At 35.2% G+C, this 13,046-nt stretch overlaps 2 protein-coding genes across 2 annotated transcripts; one reads left to right on the top strand and one right to left on the bottom strand.

Moving 5' to 3' along the window:
* On the bottom strand, positions 3,035–5,330 carry LOC109947134 (rust resistance kinase Lr10-like). Its single transcript, XM_020556626.1, has 3 exons — positions 4,553–5,330; positions 4,365–4,391; positions 3,035–4,268 (listed from the first exon to the last, which is right to left on the bottom strand). Exons 1-3 carry the CDS (start codon positions 5,220–5,222, stop codon positions 3,163–3,165), a joined length of 1,803 nt encoding a protein of 600 aa, XP_020412215.1. The 5' UTR covers positions 5,223–5,330; the 3' UTR covers positions 3,035–3,162.
* LOC18786382 (rust resistance kinase Lr10) lies at positions 5,384–12,844 on the top strand. The gene is made up of 6 exons (XM_007220121.2): positions 5,384–6,346; positions 10,389–10,421; positions 11,067–11,096; positions 11,285–11,320; positions 11,431–11,460; positions 11,599–12,844. The coding sequence occupies exons 1-6, from the start codon at positions 5,605–5,607 to the stop codon at positions 12,720–12,722; spliced, it is 1,995 nt and encodes a 664-aa protein (XP_007220183.2). The 5' UTR covers positions 5,384–5,604; the 3' UTR covers positions 12,723–12,844.

Below are 13,046 nucleotides of genomic sequence, written 5' to 3'. Positions count from 1 at the left end.
TAAAATTATATTATCTTTAGTTTAAAATAAATATGAAATTGAATAATATATGATGGTTTTATATTATCTTTAGCAAAATAAGATAATGAAGTGGAACAAAAAAACTGAAAATTGAAAGAAAAAAAAGGAAAGAAAAAAATAAAATTATATCAACAAAAAAAAATTAAAAAAAAAATTCAATTAGACTAATATACTGAGTTGAAAATGAAAACGATAATTTGGTGTTTACAGTTTTTGTACATGAGTGTGAATTTGTTATTAGAAAACGAATTCCAGTGAAAATGAAAATGACATACCGAACTCATTTTTGATAGAAAATGAAAATAGGGCCTTGAAAACGTTACTGAATGGCCCCTTAGCATCTATGAGGTGAGATTTTCTTTTTTTCTTTTTTTTCCAATTGTTGAAATTTCAATGCATGCTCCTAAGAACTTGAAAATTCCAAAATTACAACGCATGAACTTTCAAAGGAAAACTACCAAATTCCAAGTTGTTGAAATTACATTGTCCCAACTTTTACTTCTCATTCTCCTAAGAACTTGAAAGAGAACATTAACGAGTAAATAAAATTCTTAAGTTTTGGAAAGCAACTGATATGATATCTTTTTTTATTGGATCTGGATTTTGAAGGAGTGTTGGGTACCCCAAACTCCTTAACAATGAGACTTTACCTTTTCCAAATCATTTAAGATTCATGATTTCCAACCTCAAAGTATATTTTTTCTTTGAAAAAGAAAGATTTGTATTGTGTTTTCAATTAAATTTGAAAGAAAATTTTGCCGAATAATTAGTTTAGTCTCCATTGATGTTGTTGGTGCTAGTTGTTTCGAAAATTTTCGGTATCTCAAAATCAATTGGAAGAGAACAACTTGGGTAGGGAATTCCTTACCTTATGGCCAGATTAGTGACATGTATTTTCTGAAATATACATTTCATTTAACTTGTTTGACTTTTGTCCTCCAAACACTCAATTTACTCATAATTTTATAAAAGAAATGACCGAACCCAACTAATTGCAAAGTTAACCTCCTGGTTTTTTTTCTTTTTCTTTTGTCTTCTTTCTTCCGCTCTCACGTTCTGTCCTTTTTAATGTCCCTTCTTCCCGTCTCCGTCCCAAAATATTACCTCTAAGCAAGCTTTCCTTTGCCCAAAATCTTTGTAATAGTTTTTTCAAATCACAAAGCTGTAGCACCAAACGATCTCTTTATTTGTATATAACTGAAACATATATATAGAGTATGAATAGCTGGCAAACCTGAAAAATGGACTGGCACTCTTGGGCCTAACTTAGGGATGTTGCGTCACCTTCGGCCTCTTGTGTTCTTCAGCAAGTGAGGAGAATCTACAAGACAAAGAGAAGTGGTAAGACCTCATGCACCGATGTGGTACCGATTGAAGACTCTCCGATGCTTAAGTTAGCTTAAGCACTGAGTGAATAGTAATTTGGACCGAGTAAGCACTAGTAGAACCAGGTTAAAGGCTACCATGGGCTCTAGCCCATGTAGCCTTTTTTGAAAATTAAAATACAGTAAATGTATTTTAATGTGATTTTAGATTAATTTGCTTACTCAATTGAGAAATAATCCATTAGTAAACACTCATGACTTTAACTCTCTACCTTTTCCTATTTTCTCCCATTGTTTTCGTAATTTGTTTTTGTCAATATTCATTTTAAGGACACCCTTTTCAATTAGGTAGTCCGAAGGGTGGGCGCGGTTGGTTCATATGAAGAATGAGTTTATAGCAATTTCTATTATTGTCTACATTAAAACAGAATATGTTGACAATATCGATTTATACACAATAACAAAATATTTCAATTCTCTCAAGAATCATAGAGCACAACTTGAATATGTACACTTTCAATTATGTTGTTGAACATATTTTCATTTTGATACTAGTGTGTTTTTGGGTGCACTTCACGTGTATTTATTTTATGTTAAAGTTTATTAAAAATTTATCAATGGAGCTATAAACTAGCGTGGTTGAGAATGTATTGTAACTTAATCAAATTGATAAAACTTTTCTCCTTAATAATGATATTGAGAGGACTTAAATCGGTTACGCAGGAACAACACCATATATCATCAAGCCAATGGCACTGTTGTTGGATTGAATTTAACAGATGAGGCCAATGGTGGAAAATGAACTTGTTAGATGGACAATGGACAAATGCACGTGGCATTGGCATTACAAGTCTGTTGACTGACTTTCTGAAATCAATGGTCCATTTGAACTTTCCCATTCAAGATTTGAAAAGTAAACTCCACGTTTCTCCTAATGAAAGTCTTAGCATCCACGACCACGAGGTGAGATTTTTTTATTATTATATATATATTTTTTTTTTCTCCAATTGTTGAACACTCAACTTAGACATAAAAGAAAACTCCAAAATTCCAAGTCGTTGAAATGACATTATCCCAACTTTTAAGCCTCATCCTCCTAAGAACTTGAAAGGAAGGATTAACGAATATGAAATGATATCTTTTTTTATTGGCTCTAGACTGATTTTGAAGGAGTCTTGAATAACCCGAACTCTTTAAGATTTATGATCTCCAACCTCAAAGTATATTTTTTCTTTAAATAAGAAAGATTTGTATTGTTTTTTCAATTAAATTTGAAAGAAAGTTTTGTCGAATACTTAGTTTGGTCTCCATTAATGTTGTTGGAGCCTAGTTGTTTCGAAAAATTTTGGTATCTCAAAATCAATTGGAAGAGAAAAACTTGGGTAGGGAATTCCTTACCTTACTGCCACATTAGTGACATGTACTTTCTAAAATATACATTTCATTTAACTTGGTATAACCTGCCAGTCAATCTGCTACATTGCTAGGCTCTCTCTAATGAAGTTTTTCTCCAATGGGAATGCTCTAATTACCTTTTCGGGTATCTTAAAGAGTATAAGAGTTACGGAGACCACCTTTTTATTGAAAAAGAAAAAAGTATCAATATGCAACTTGTATAATAACTTTTTGTTACCAACTGATTTACAAAGGATAGGATTCCCAAATTTTCAACAACAAAATAATAATAATAATAAAATAACTTATGTCCCTTGAATAAAGTATCTAATATCCAACTCCTTCAATTTGGGCTAGAATTATTACATGATCAACAAGTTAATATTACTTACATTGGTGCGTATGCATAAACTTATACATTTTACTCTAATTCAGGAATTGCTTCTAACTCTAGGCGTCTTGCTGGGATGCTTGCATGTGTTGTTGTGGGACCTGCAGAGACAAAAGGATTAGGAGGCATGGCCAAGTTATCTCCTCCTCCTAACATATGAACCACTATTTGCATAGACGGACGATCCACCGGGTGCCACTGGATGCACCAGAGCCCTACAATTGCAAGTGTCTTTGGGATTTTACCGTCTCCGTCATCTCCAATATGAATTCGTAGGTCATCTCCTCCTTCTAGAAGATTATAGATCCATTCTGGGTAGTAAATTTCATTTGTGTTCTTTGTGCTTGAACCAATATTCTTCCTTCCTCCTACCATCTCTAGCAACAACATTCCAAAACTATAGACATCTGACTTGTAAGACACATTTCCGAAATTCCTAGAGAACACTTCAGGTGCAATGTACCCCATGGTGCCTCTAGCTGTAGTCATTGACACTATACTTTGATCCTTGGAACATAATTTGGCCAAACCAAAATCAGAAATTTTTGGAGTGAAATTGTGGTCTAGCAAAACATTATGGGGTTTGATATCAAAATGGAGGATTCTTTGATCACACCCCTGGTGAAGATATTCAATTCCCTTGGCTATGCCTACAGCAATATCATGCAACTTTTCCCAACCAAGGAAACCGTGCTTACTATCCGCTGATGAAATGAAATCCTGCAGCGAACCATTGGGGAAGAACTCATAAACAAGAGCTCGTCTAAATCCATCAGCGCAAAAGCCAACCAAGCGAACTACGTTGACGTGGTGGATATGGCCCATCATTCCCACTTCGTTTACGAACTCTTCCCCATTTCCCTTAGAATTGTTAAGTACTTTCACAGCAACAAAGAATTCAGAAGAAAGCTTTCCTTTAAAAACAGTTCCATAGGCTCCTTGGCCCAACTTGTCCTTGAATTGATCTGTGATCCTCTTAATATCTGCATAGGAATATCTGCTTGGCTTGAGAGCTTTGTAATCCTCTAAAAACCTTTCGATTTTCAGTTGATTCTCTTTTTCCTTTTGATCAGCGCTATAGACACGATACACTGCAATGACCAGTACTAAAAGAAGGGATGAACCCAGCGTTGCACCTGCAAGTAAATACAATCCTTGAGCACACACATATCTTCCAACATCTTCTCGACATGAAACAAAGCAAAAGAAAAGACCAGTCTTAGATAACTCACCCGTTGCCACGAATTCCCTTGTTTTGCCTATAAAACATACACATAATTTCAAAATCAGATTGTCATGTTTGTGAAAATCACCCTGAACCAGCAGTTACCAGATTATCATTTGGTCATCATGTTTGCAAATATGATTTACTTTGGAAACTCTAAAAAATTGAGCAGAATATATGTGAAAAAATCCTTACTTGCTTTCTTCAAGTGAACACATTCAACTTCACTGTTGATGCCATTGTCCTTCAATCTACACCTCTTGCCCCTCGCTTCACATTCCGTGCAATTTGGCTTAGACCATTTAAAGCGAAGAATAGAGCTGTCACCTCCAACCCAAGTCCCAAATGGAACTGATAGAACATCATACATCCTTGTACAAGACTTTAGGTACCATAAGCTGGAAAACAAATCATAATAAGGTAGAACGCCGTAAACTCTGTAGCCAGGGCTGCCGCGGAGGCAGGGGACTTGATACTCATCTATATCTCTTTCAGCAAGAGTAGGACAATGGAATAAGGTAACGTTACTTATTTCAGAATCCAATAAGTGGAAGGGGGAGATTGGAATGTTAGGGGTTTCTAAGGGCATTAACAGCAGGCAGCCATCTGGGTCATATACTTCGATTAGCCCACGCTTGTAATCTATGCTTTTGACAAAGAATTTTACTAGTGCTACTTTCTCCTGTCTACCACTGCATTCAAGCCCAGGATCTCCACAATGATGTCTGACGTGGAGCGGGAAATGGATAGCCAGGCCATGATCGTCACTGCACTTAGATTCTGTGCACGTATCTTGTCCTGCTCCAACCGCTTTGACGAAAATCATATACAGTATGCAAAGGCAAGAGATGAGGAATCGCTGCATTTCTGAGCTTAAGTGGCACTGGATTTTTTCCTGAGCAGATGTATTTGGATAGATATGTCGAGTACAGCAATAAATTGACCTTGCTCAATCGACCATTCACAAGAAATCGGAAACAATCTTGGCGCTTTTACAGTAAATAAATTTTCAAGAAGTCAATAAAATTTTCAATGAACATATGTCGACCATTTGACTGACTCTCTAACGTCATGGCTTACCTAGGCTGCATGACTTTTCTTTTGATATTTTTCAAATGTTATCCTATAGGAACTGTAAATATTCGGCGAAACTCTTATAAGAAACTGTTTAAATATTAAGCTAATTTGAATGCCAAACAACCCCTCTTTCTGCTCTCTCTCTTTGCTCTCTCTCTCTCTCTCTCCCCATGGGAAACAGGTTCTTGGCCTTGTCTAGGTGGGTTTTGATAGTAGCCCTTCTTGTTGGGTTATCCGGAGAAACTTGTAACGCGGAAGACGACGGTACTAACTGTACCTCTTCCTGCGGCAATATCCACAACATAAGCTATCCTTTCCGACTAAAACATGATCCAAAGCACTGCGGCAATGTAATGTATACTCTGTCCTGTGAGAACAACATTACACTTGTTGTAGACCTACCTCCTTCAGGAAAATACTATGTCCAGGCAATCAACTACCACAACCAAACAATCCGACTCGTAGATCCTGGCCTCCAGAACAAAAATTGCTCCTCCATGCCTCAAAATTTTCCACCTTTTTTCAGGGATCCATATAGTGCATATAATATGTCAGGTTATCTGCTTTCGACACCTGTATTTTACATCAAGTGTTCGAATCCAGTGAATTCTTCTCTGTACGTGGACACTGCTCCATGCTTGCATATAAATGCTTCTTCTTTGGTCCAACAAAAGACGTACAGTTATGTGAAGGTTGGGGATATGGAAGTGGGGGATTTGAATGAGGGTTGCAGTGCAGAATGGGTGGCTTTGGCGCTCTTGAACTACTCTAAGGGCTACAATACCTCTTATGAATCCATACACAGTGCCCTCATGTATGGCTTTGACGTTAGAGTATATTGGCCTTATGATGAAGAAATATGCCAACACCAATGGAGGAAATATCATACATGTTACCCACACACCATCCCAGGTACGTGAAACCTACGCCATGGCTTTTGACTATGTCTAATTTGTTGCACTTTTAGTTTATGATAGTGCATAGAAGGAAGTTAGGGGAATTCAGACTTTCTGTTTAACGTTCTCTAGTCAGACTTGTAAAATCAGGAAAATACTTGTATTGTCAAATCATGAATATAAACTACACATTCAAGAAAGAATAAACATGACAAATGACCTTTATTCGCACATTTAGCAATGTATCAAATAAATGTCTGACATAAGAGAAAGATTTACTTTAAACTAAAGTACCAAAATTAAAGTTCTTAGTTAGATTTAATTCGGCTTTTCAACTTTACCACTTAAGATAGAAACAAACTGAAATTTCTGAATTTTATGCATCTTTTACTCCCAAACTTAAATTTAAAAATTTTCAATTGACAAAAGATACATAACGCACCTCACCCAACAAGAAAAATTCGTCAACAACCATCAACATATAATAAATTAATACCTCATACTCTACGATCAACATATATAAATTAACACATCAGACTACGCGGGTAAACAAAGGTGACTAGACTAGCTAGCCCTCCTTGGGCAGATTGCTTTTCTTGGCGTAGTTTCGTAGCTCTTCTCCAGGGAGACTTTATGACTTTGGTTTGGGAGTTTACTCTAACACCTACAATGCAAGCCACTATCAGCAGGACAATAAATAAAGTACCAACTTTTTAGTTTTTGTCAAATAATTAAGAGTGGTGATTTCCCCGCTCCAATTTTATTCACTTACACTCCATTTTATAACTAAAAAAGAAGTGTAAGTGGATAAAATTGGAGTGGGGAAATCATTACCCATAATTAAACGGCTTTTTTTTTTAATGGTAAAAAGTCACTTTAGTTCCTATATTTCAATTTCATCAATTGTGTCTACATAGTTTCTATTTCAAGTAATTTAAGGATGGCTGGAAATTTTTAACAAATGTGTCCAACTTCTGTTACTTTTGGTCAAATGTGTCCAATTTGATCACTTTACTTTTATTTTCACACATATTTGTCTCACTTTGCCTACATTTCAGGAAGGCCAACAAATTCCAGTCAAACTTATGAATTAAAATTAAAAATTCAATTTTAAACATTTAATTAAATATTAAAAACGTTATGTTAATTAAATTTTTTTTTTGTCTTATTACATTAAATTAATTAGAAATCAAAATTCAGAACAAAAAAATCTCTCGTCCTCTCTCTTTCCAGGCCCCCCATCCTGAGTTACCCCAGCAAACAACGACCATGGCCGCCCAAATCCGGCTGGCGTTGTCAATTCGGTGCAACAATTTCTTAGACCACCTCCAGCAGGTCTGCCTTGCCACTCTCTCTCTCTCTTCCCCATAACCGCCGTCCCATAGCAACTTACATCATTTGATACCTGATTCAAACCCCCATCACCAAACTACTCACACCTTTGAATCAATACCCATCTCCCAAATATCCAATCCACATACCCACCAATCTCTTCGTCTCTCTCATTGAGATGTGGATTTGTTTTTCAATATTTTGATTGATTTTGATTAGTTACCATAGTGGGGGTTTGGATGGGGAGATTAATCTTGGGAGGGTTTGGGGTGATGGGATGAGGTATTGGATGGGGGTGGCTTCGATGGTGGTTGGAAGGATGTTGCAGTTGAACTGGGGGTGGGGTCTGTGGTGAAACTAGTGTCGAGTGTGTAGAGGAAGTTTGGTGGTTGGAGAATGGTTGGGTATGATTTGGTTTTGTGGGTTGATTTTTGATATGATTCTTTTCATTACTTGGTTTGGTTTTCTGATTTTATTTCTTGGAATTCGATTTTCTTAGTTTGATTTGATCTGTTGGGCGAAGAACCAGAAGAAGGCAGGGTGTTGGGATGTTGGTGGCTAGGGTTTAGGTGTTTAATTTCTTAGGTTTTTCTACTATGTTATGTTTTAAATATTTAATCTTATTATTTAATTTTTAATTAATATTTTGACCAGAAATCGTTGGCTTCTTCAGAATCTAGAAAAAGTGCGATAAATATGTGTGAAAAATAGAGTGAGACAAAATGAGTTTGTAAAGTGAGATTCAAATACACTTTTGATGTATGTCAAAAAATAGGAATCCAATCTCATTCAGTAACACACCTTCATCTGACACCAAAATCTGTTTAAATAGCAAGCCAAAACATATGCCATACAACCAGTGGCGGTTCTAGGATTCGAAAGTCGATCGGGCAAAACTTATATAACAAACTTAACGAAACGAGTAAATTTTATTAATAAACATTAAAAAAAATTACATAGTGAGAGGAGATGTAATAAGCCTTACCCTCAAATGCATTTATATCTACAAATACAAAAATTAAAATAAAAACCAAAAAAAAAAAATAGAAAAAAAAATTCACATTAAAAAGAAAGATAATATAGAGGACTACATTAATTTTTAAAAACCAGATTTATTTCTAGAGAAATGGGAAGGAAGAAAATTGGCGGAGCTAGGTTTTTTTTTTTTTTTTTTTTTTTTTTAAAGAGTTGTGACCTCATTTCTCTCCTTGTTTCCTTTTATAAACGTTTATTATGACATCCGCTTTTAGCTTTCCACCTCGTGCTCCATAGCCCTATCAATCATGTTTCGCAATTTTTGAAATCGTTATCTTTGTGCAAAACAAATTTTTTTAATAATCATAAGTAATGTGGGTAATATTTTTCTAACAAAAAGAGAGAGCATGACAAGGAAGAAGAGAGAGAGAGAAGCAAAAGAACGGAAAAAAAAGAGAGGAGGGATGAGAGAAGGAGAAGAAAGAAAAAAAAAGAGGGAGAGGAGAGAAGGAAAACAACGGAAAAAAAGAGAGATAGAGAGGAGAGAAGGAAAAGAATTTAAAAAAAAGGAGAGAGGAGAGAGGAGAGAGGAGAGTGTAAGGAAAAGAAAGGAGAGAGGAGAGAGGAGAGTGTGAGGAAAAGAATAAAAAAAGAATGGTGATTTATCAATTTTAATTTTATCCACTTACACTCTATTTTATAACTAAAAAAGGAGTGTAAGTTGATAAAATTGGAGTGAGAAATCATTACTAAAAAAAAAAAAAAAAGAAGAGGAGAGAGATGAGAATGTATGTAATTTTTTTTTTAACAAAAATTAGGGCCAGGTAAAAAAAAAGAGAGGAAAGAGAAAAGTGTGGGTAATATTTATTTAACATAAATTTGGGCTGGGCTCAGGAACCGCCCCTGCATACAACCCAGTTGCCATAGGAATAGTACCTTCTTTATTATTATTATTTTAATTTATACAAACGACATGAGAAGGAGGAGGAATTGAATTTAGGATCTAGAATTCAAAGATAAATATTTTTAATTACTTGAGTTATAAATCCCTTGCGATACCTCATAATTAAATGTGTTATGAAATTTTGATTATAGATAAACTTACAACACATGACAAAGTTCTCATTGGATAATACTAGATAATCAATCTGTCAGGTACAGAGGAAGTCCTTGGTAAACTTTTTTTCCTTGGGTTAAGATGTTACAAATTTCAAGAAAAATAATAAAAGCAGATTGACAATGTTTTATAAAAAATTAGCAGAAGCAACCCTAAATTAAGAATTCTTACATCATTAGTCACTACGCTAGTCTAAACCCTCAAGTTACACTTTGCTTTTCGGTATAGCAGTCGGCTTGGGGCTTATGTTTTGCTTACATAAAGCCAGGTTCATTCTACGTGGATCACGCTAGCTATGTCCTTGGGACAACAAATAAAGAGTTTCTTGAAAGAAAATCATAACCTTCTAAATACAAAGAGGGTTGAAAAATGGGCCACATGACATCAATCTGGCATCCATATAATATAAGTAAAATATAGGCTAACCAAGTATAAGGTCAAAAAATAGCAACTAGTTTCAGACACAGAGGGGGGAATGGTGTACCGATTGATAACTTTAAGGTCGTTTTTGCCAAGTTTTAAAAGACATAGGCAAATTGTACACATATCAAACTACAAGAATGGAAAATGTAATTGATCCTTAAGTTTAAGGACTTGGTGTGCTAATATGTTATCTTCTTCTTTGTTTGTGTAGGTTTCATTCGATTAATATGTGCGGAAATTCACGGTAAAAGCTCTCTCTCTGTCTGGCTATATGTTATTTTCTATTTTTTCAGTGCAAAATGAACCTAGGACAAAAGGAGCTTGTTACTGATTGAAGATACTTTTAATAATTGAATGAGATGTTCTCAAAAACAAAACAAAAATAATTGAATGAGATACATCATAAATGTTAAGGGGCTACCTCTCATGCAAAAACTATTATCCCAACTTGTTAATACTGTTGCACCTTATTTTGTTTCAATTAGGTATGTGGTCAGCTTCCTTTAGACTTTTGGACTTATGAAATCCCATGTTCCAATTCACTTTAGGCTTGATTCCACTGGGAAATGTAATATCAAAACCCTCAATTAAAAAGTGTAAATATAAGATGTAATTCTCTTTCTAAATTGTATGGCAATATAAACAGCTTATTTTGTCAGACTATGAATTTCATATATAAATTTGACTCTTTCATAAGTGTCCATATTCACAATTTGACAACATAAATATTTGTCTCGTAAGAGAACGTTTGCTCAAAATAAGACATACCAAAACAATTTCTCCATGAGCAATGATGCAGTTTGTGGCTGGAATAGAGGTATTTCAACTTGTAATACTCGAGGTGCTAATGTTGTTTCTTTTTTGTTTTCCCCTTTTTTGGTCACTGTAGCTTTCTTTACTCGTTCACGCCTGTCCATTGGTAAGGACTTTCTCCCCAAAAGTTTCTTTTATTTCTTTTTCTTTTCCTCCTTTTTTCTTGTCAATTACATCACGCCAATTGTGAGTGTATACTAATGAACTTGTGAGAAAAAAAAAAAAAAAAAAAGGTCAATTCGAACTTAGTCAAGTCTTTGTTTTTACTTACATTTGTTGTTGTATTGCTTGCAGATCATCGTCGATGGTTTTTTCCGTTCACAACCACCAGTAAGATCTTGTATTTCTTGCATATAATCAATTCTTTGATTTTGTTCACTATTCCAAAACCTATAGTCAAGTCTTTGATTTTGTCCCCACTTTTGCTATATTTCTTGCAGGACTTATATGGGTGACACTCAGTTGCATCGGTAAGGGCTTGTATATATTACCCTTGAATGACATCAAAGAATACATATTTCTGAAACAAAACAAGAAAAATGTTGAAAGCATTAGTTGATCTAACCAATGAATCATGATTCTTTTTGGTGATATATATCTCTTGTCAGGCTTTTTTTTTGCAACAAGACTTATTTTTGGGGTTCCATGTCTGATTGCGTTCGTGATCTATATATGGCGAAGAAGACATTTGTCGAGTTATAGCATCATAGAAGATTTTCTGCAAAGTGATAGCAACTTTTTGCCAATAAGGTACTCTTATTCAGAAATTAAAAAGATGACAAATAAATTTAAGAAGAAGTTAGGTGAAGGCGGTTATGGCTCTGTATTCAAAGGGAAGTTGCGCAGTGGCCGTTTTGTAGCAATTAAACTCTTGGGCAAGGCCAAAGGTAACGGGCAAGACTTCACAAGTGAGGTAGCTACCATTGGAAGGATTCACCATGTTAATGTGGTGCAACTTGTTGGTTATTGCGTTGAGGGATTAAATCGTGCTCTAGTATATGACTTCATGCCAAATGGCTCTCTTGATAAATATATTTATTCCAAAGAGGAAAGCATGCCCTTAAGTTGCATGAAAATGTACGAGATTTCTCTTGGAGTGGCTCGAGGGATTGAATATCTGCATCGAGGATGTGACATGCAAATTCTACATTTTGATATTAAGCCTCATAACATTCTTCTTGATGAGAACTTTAACCCTAAGATTTCTGACTTTGGGCTTGCGAAATTATATCCCGTAGATAATAGCATCGTCTCTTTGACGGCAGCAAGGGGAACAATGGGCTATATTGCTCCTGAGTTGTTCTACAAAAATATTGGAGGTGTCTCGTACAAAGCCGATGTATATAGTTTTGGAATGTTGCTTATGGAAATGGCAAGTAGAAGGAAGAATTGGAGTACAATGGTAGAGCATTCAAATCAAATCTACTTCCCATTATGGGCGTACGATCAATATAACAAGGGAAATGAATTGGAGATGAGAGATGTGAACGAGGAGGAAAAGAAAGTAATAAAAAAGATGGTTATAACTGCATTGTGGTGTATTCAAATGAAGCCAACTGATCGCCCTTCGATGAATAAAGTTATAGAAATGCTTGGAGGAGATGGTGAAAGCCTAAAAATGCCTCTCAGACCTTTTCTATATCCACAAGAACTGCACGTAGGTGCTGTCCAAGAAAATTTGAACCCAATCAGTTCCAACGGGGAGTTAACATGGACTTTGTCCGCTAGGTGATCATAAAATTGTTAGAAAGTGCAGTCATTTATTGTTAAATTATTACTTCTAATTTGGATTTGGGCATTAGTTTTTTTTTTGGTTGAGAGATTTGGATTTTAGTTAGTACATGCGTCTTTTGACCTTGTGTTTGTGCATTTTTCTTTTCATTTTGATGTTTTTGCTTATATTGTTAAAGTTTATCCAATAAAACTTCTCTTTGATAATAATTAAAAAAAAAAAAAAAAAAGGGTTATTACTATTGTAACTAACCAGCTGTTTGTCTAGTGTTACTTCTTCCCAAAGTTGGAAGAGGTTCTAAGCTTGAATCTCCTTTTCCTTGAT

The sequence above is a fragment of the Prunus persica genome, chromosome G2, assembly GCF_000346465.2.
Source record: "Prunus persica cultivar Lovell chromosome G2, Prunus_persica_NCBIv2, whole genome shotgun sequence".
Taxonomy (NCBI): Eukaryota; Viridiplantae; Streptophyta; class Magnoliopsida; order Rosales; family Rosaceae; genus Prunus; species Prunus persica.
The sequence above is the reverse complement of the archived record's forward strand: the minus strand, read 5'-3'. Positions and strand labels throughout refer to the sequence as shown.

Coding starts and splice junctions, on each gene's coding strand:
- LOC109947134 (XM_020556626.1), bottom strand. CDS start 5,222: ATGCAGCGATTCCTCATCTCTTGCCTTTGCATACTGTATATGATTTTC. Junction 4,392..4,552: donor TGTTCACTTGAAGAAAGCAA/GTAAGGATTTTT, acceptor TATGTTTTATAG/GCAAAACAAGGGAATTCGTG. Junction 4,269..4,364: donor AAGGGAATTCGTGGCAACGG/GTGAGTTATCTA, acceptor ATTTACTTGCAG/GTGCAACGCTGGGTTCATCC.
- LOC18786382 (XM_007220121.2), top strand. CDS start 5,605: ATGGGAAACAGGTTCTTGGCCTTGTCTAGGTGGGTTTTGATAGTAGCC. Junction 6,347..10,388: donor TTACCCACACACCATCCCAG/GTACGTGAAACC, acceptor TTGTTTGTGTAG/GTTTCATTCGATTAATATGT. Junction 11,461..11,598: donor GGTGACACTCAGTTGCATCG/GTAAGGGCTTGT, acceptor ATCTCTTGTCAG/GCTTTTTTTTTGCAACAAGA.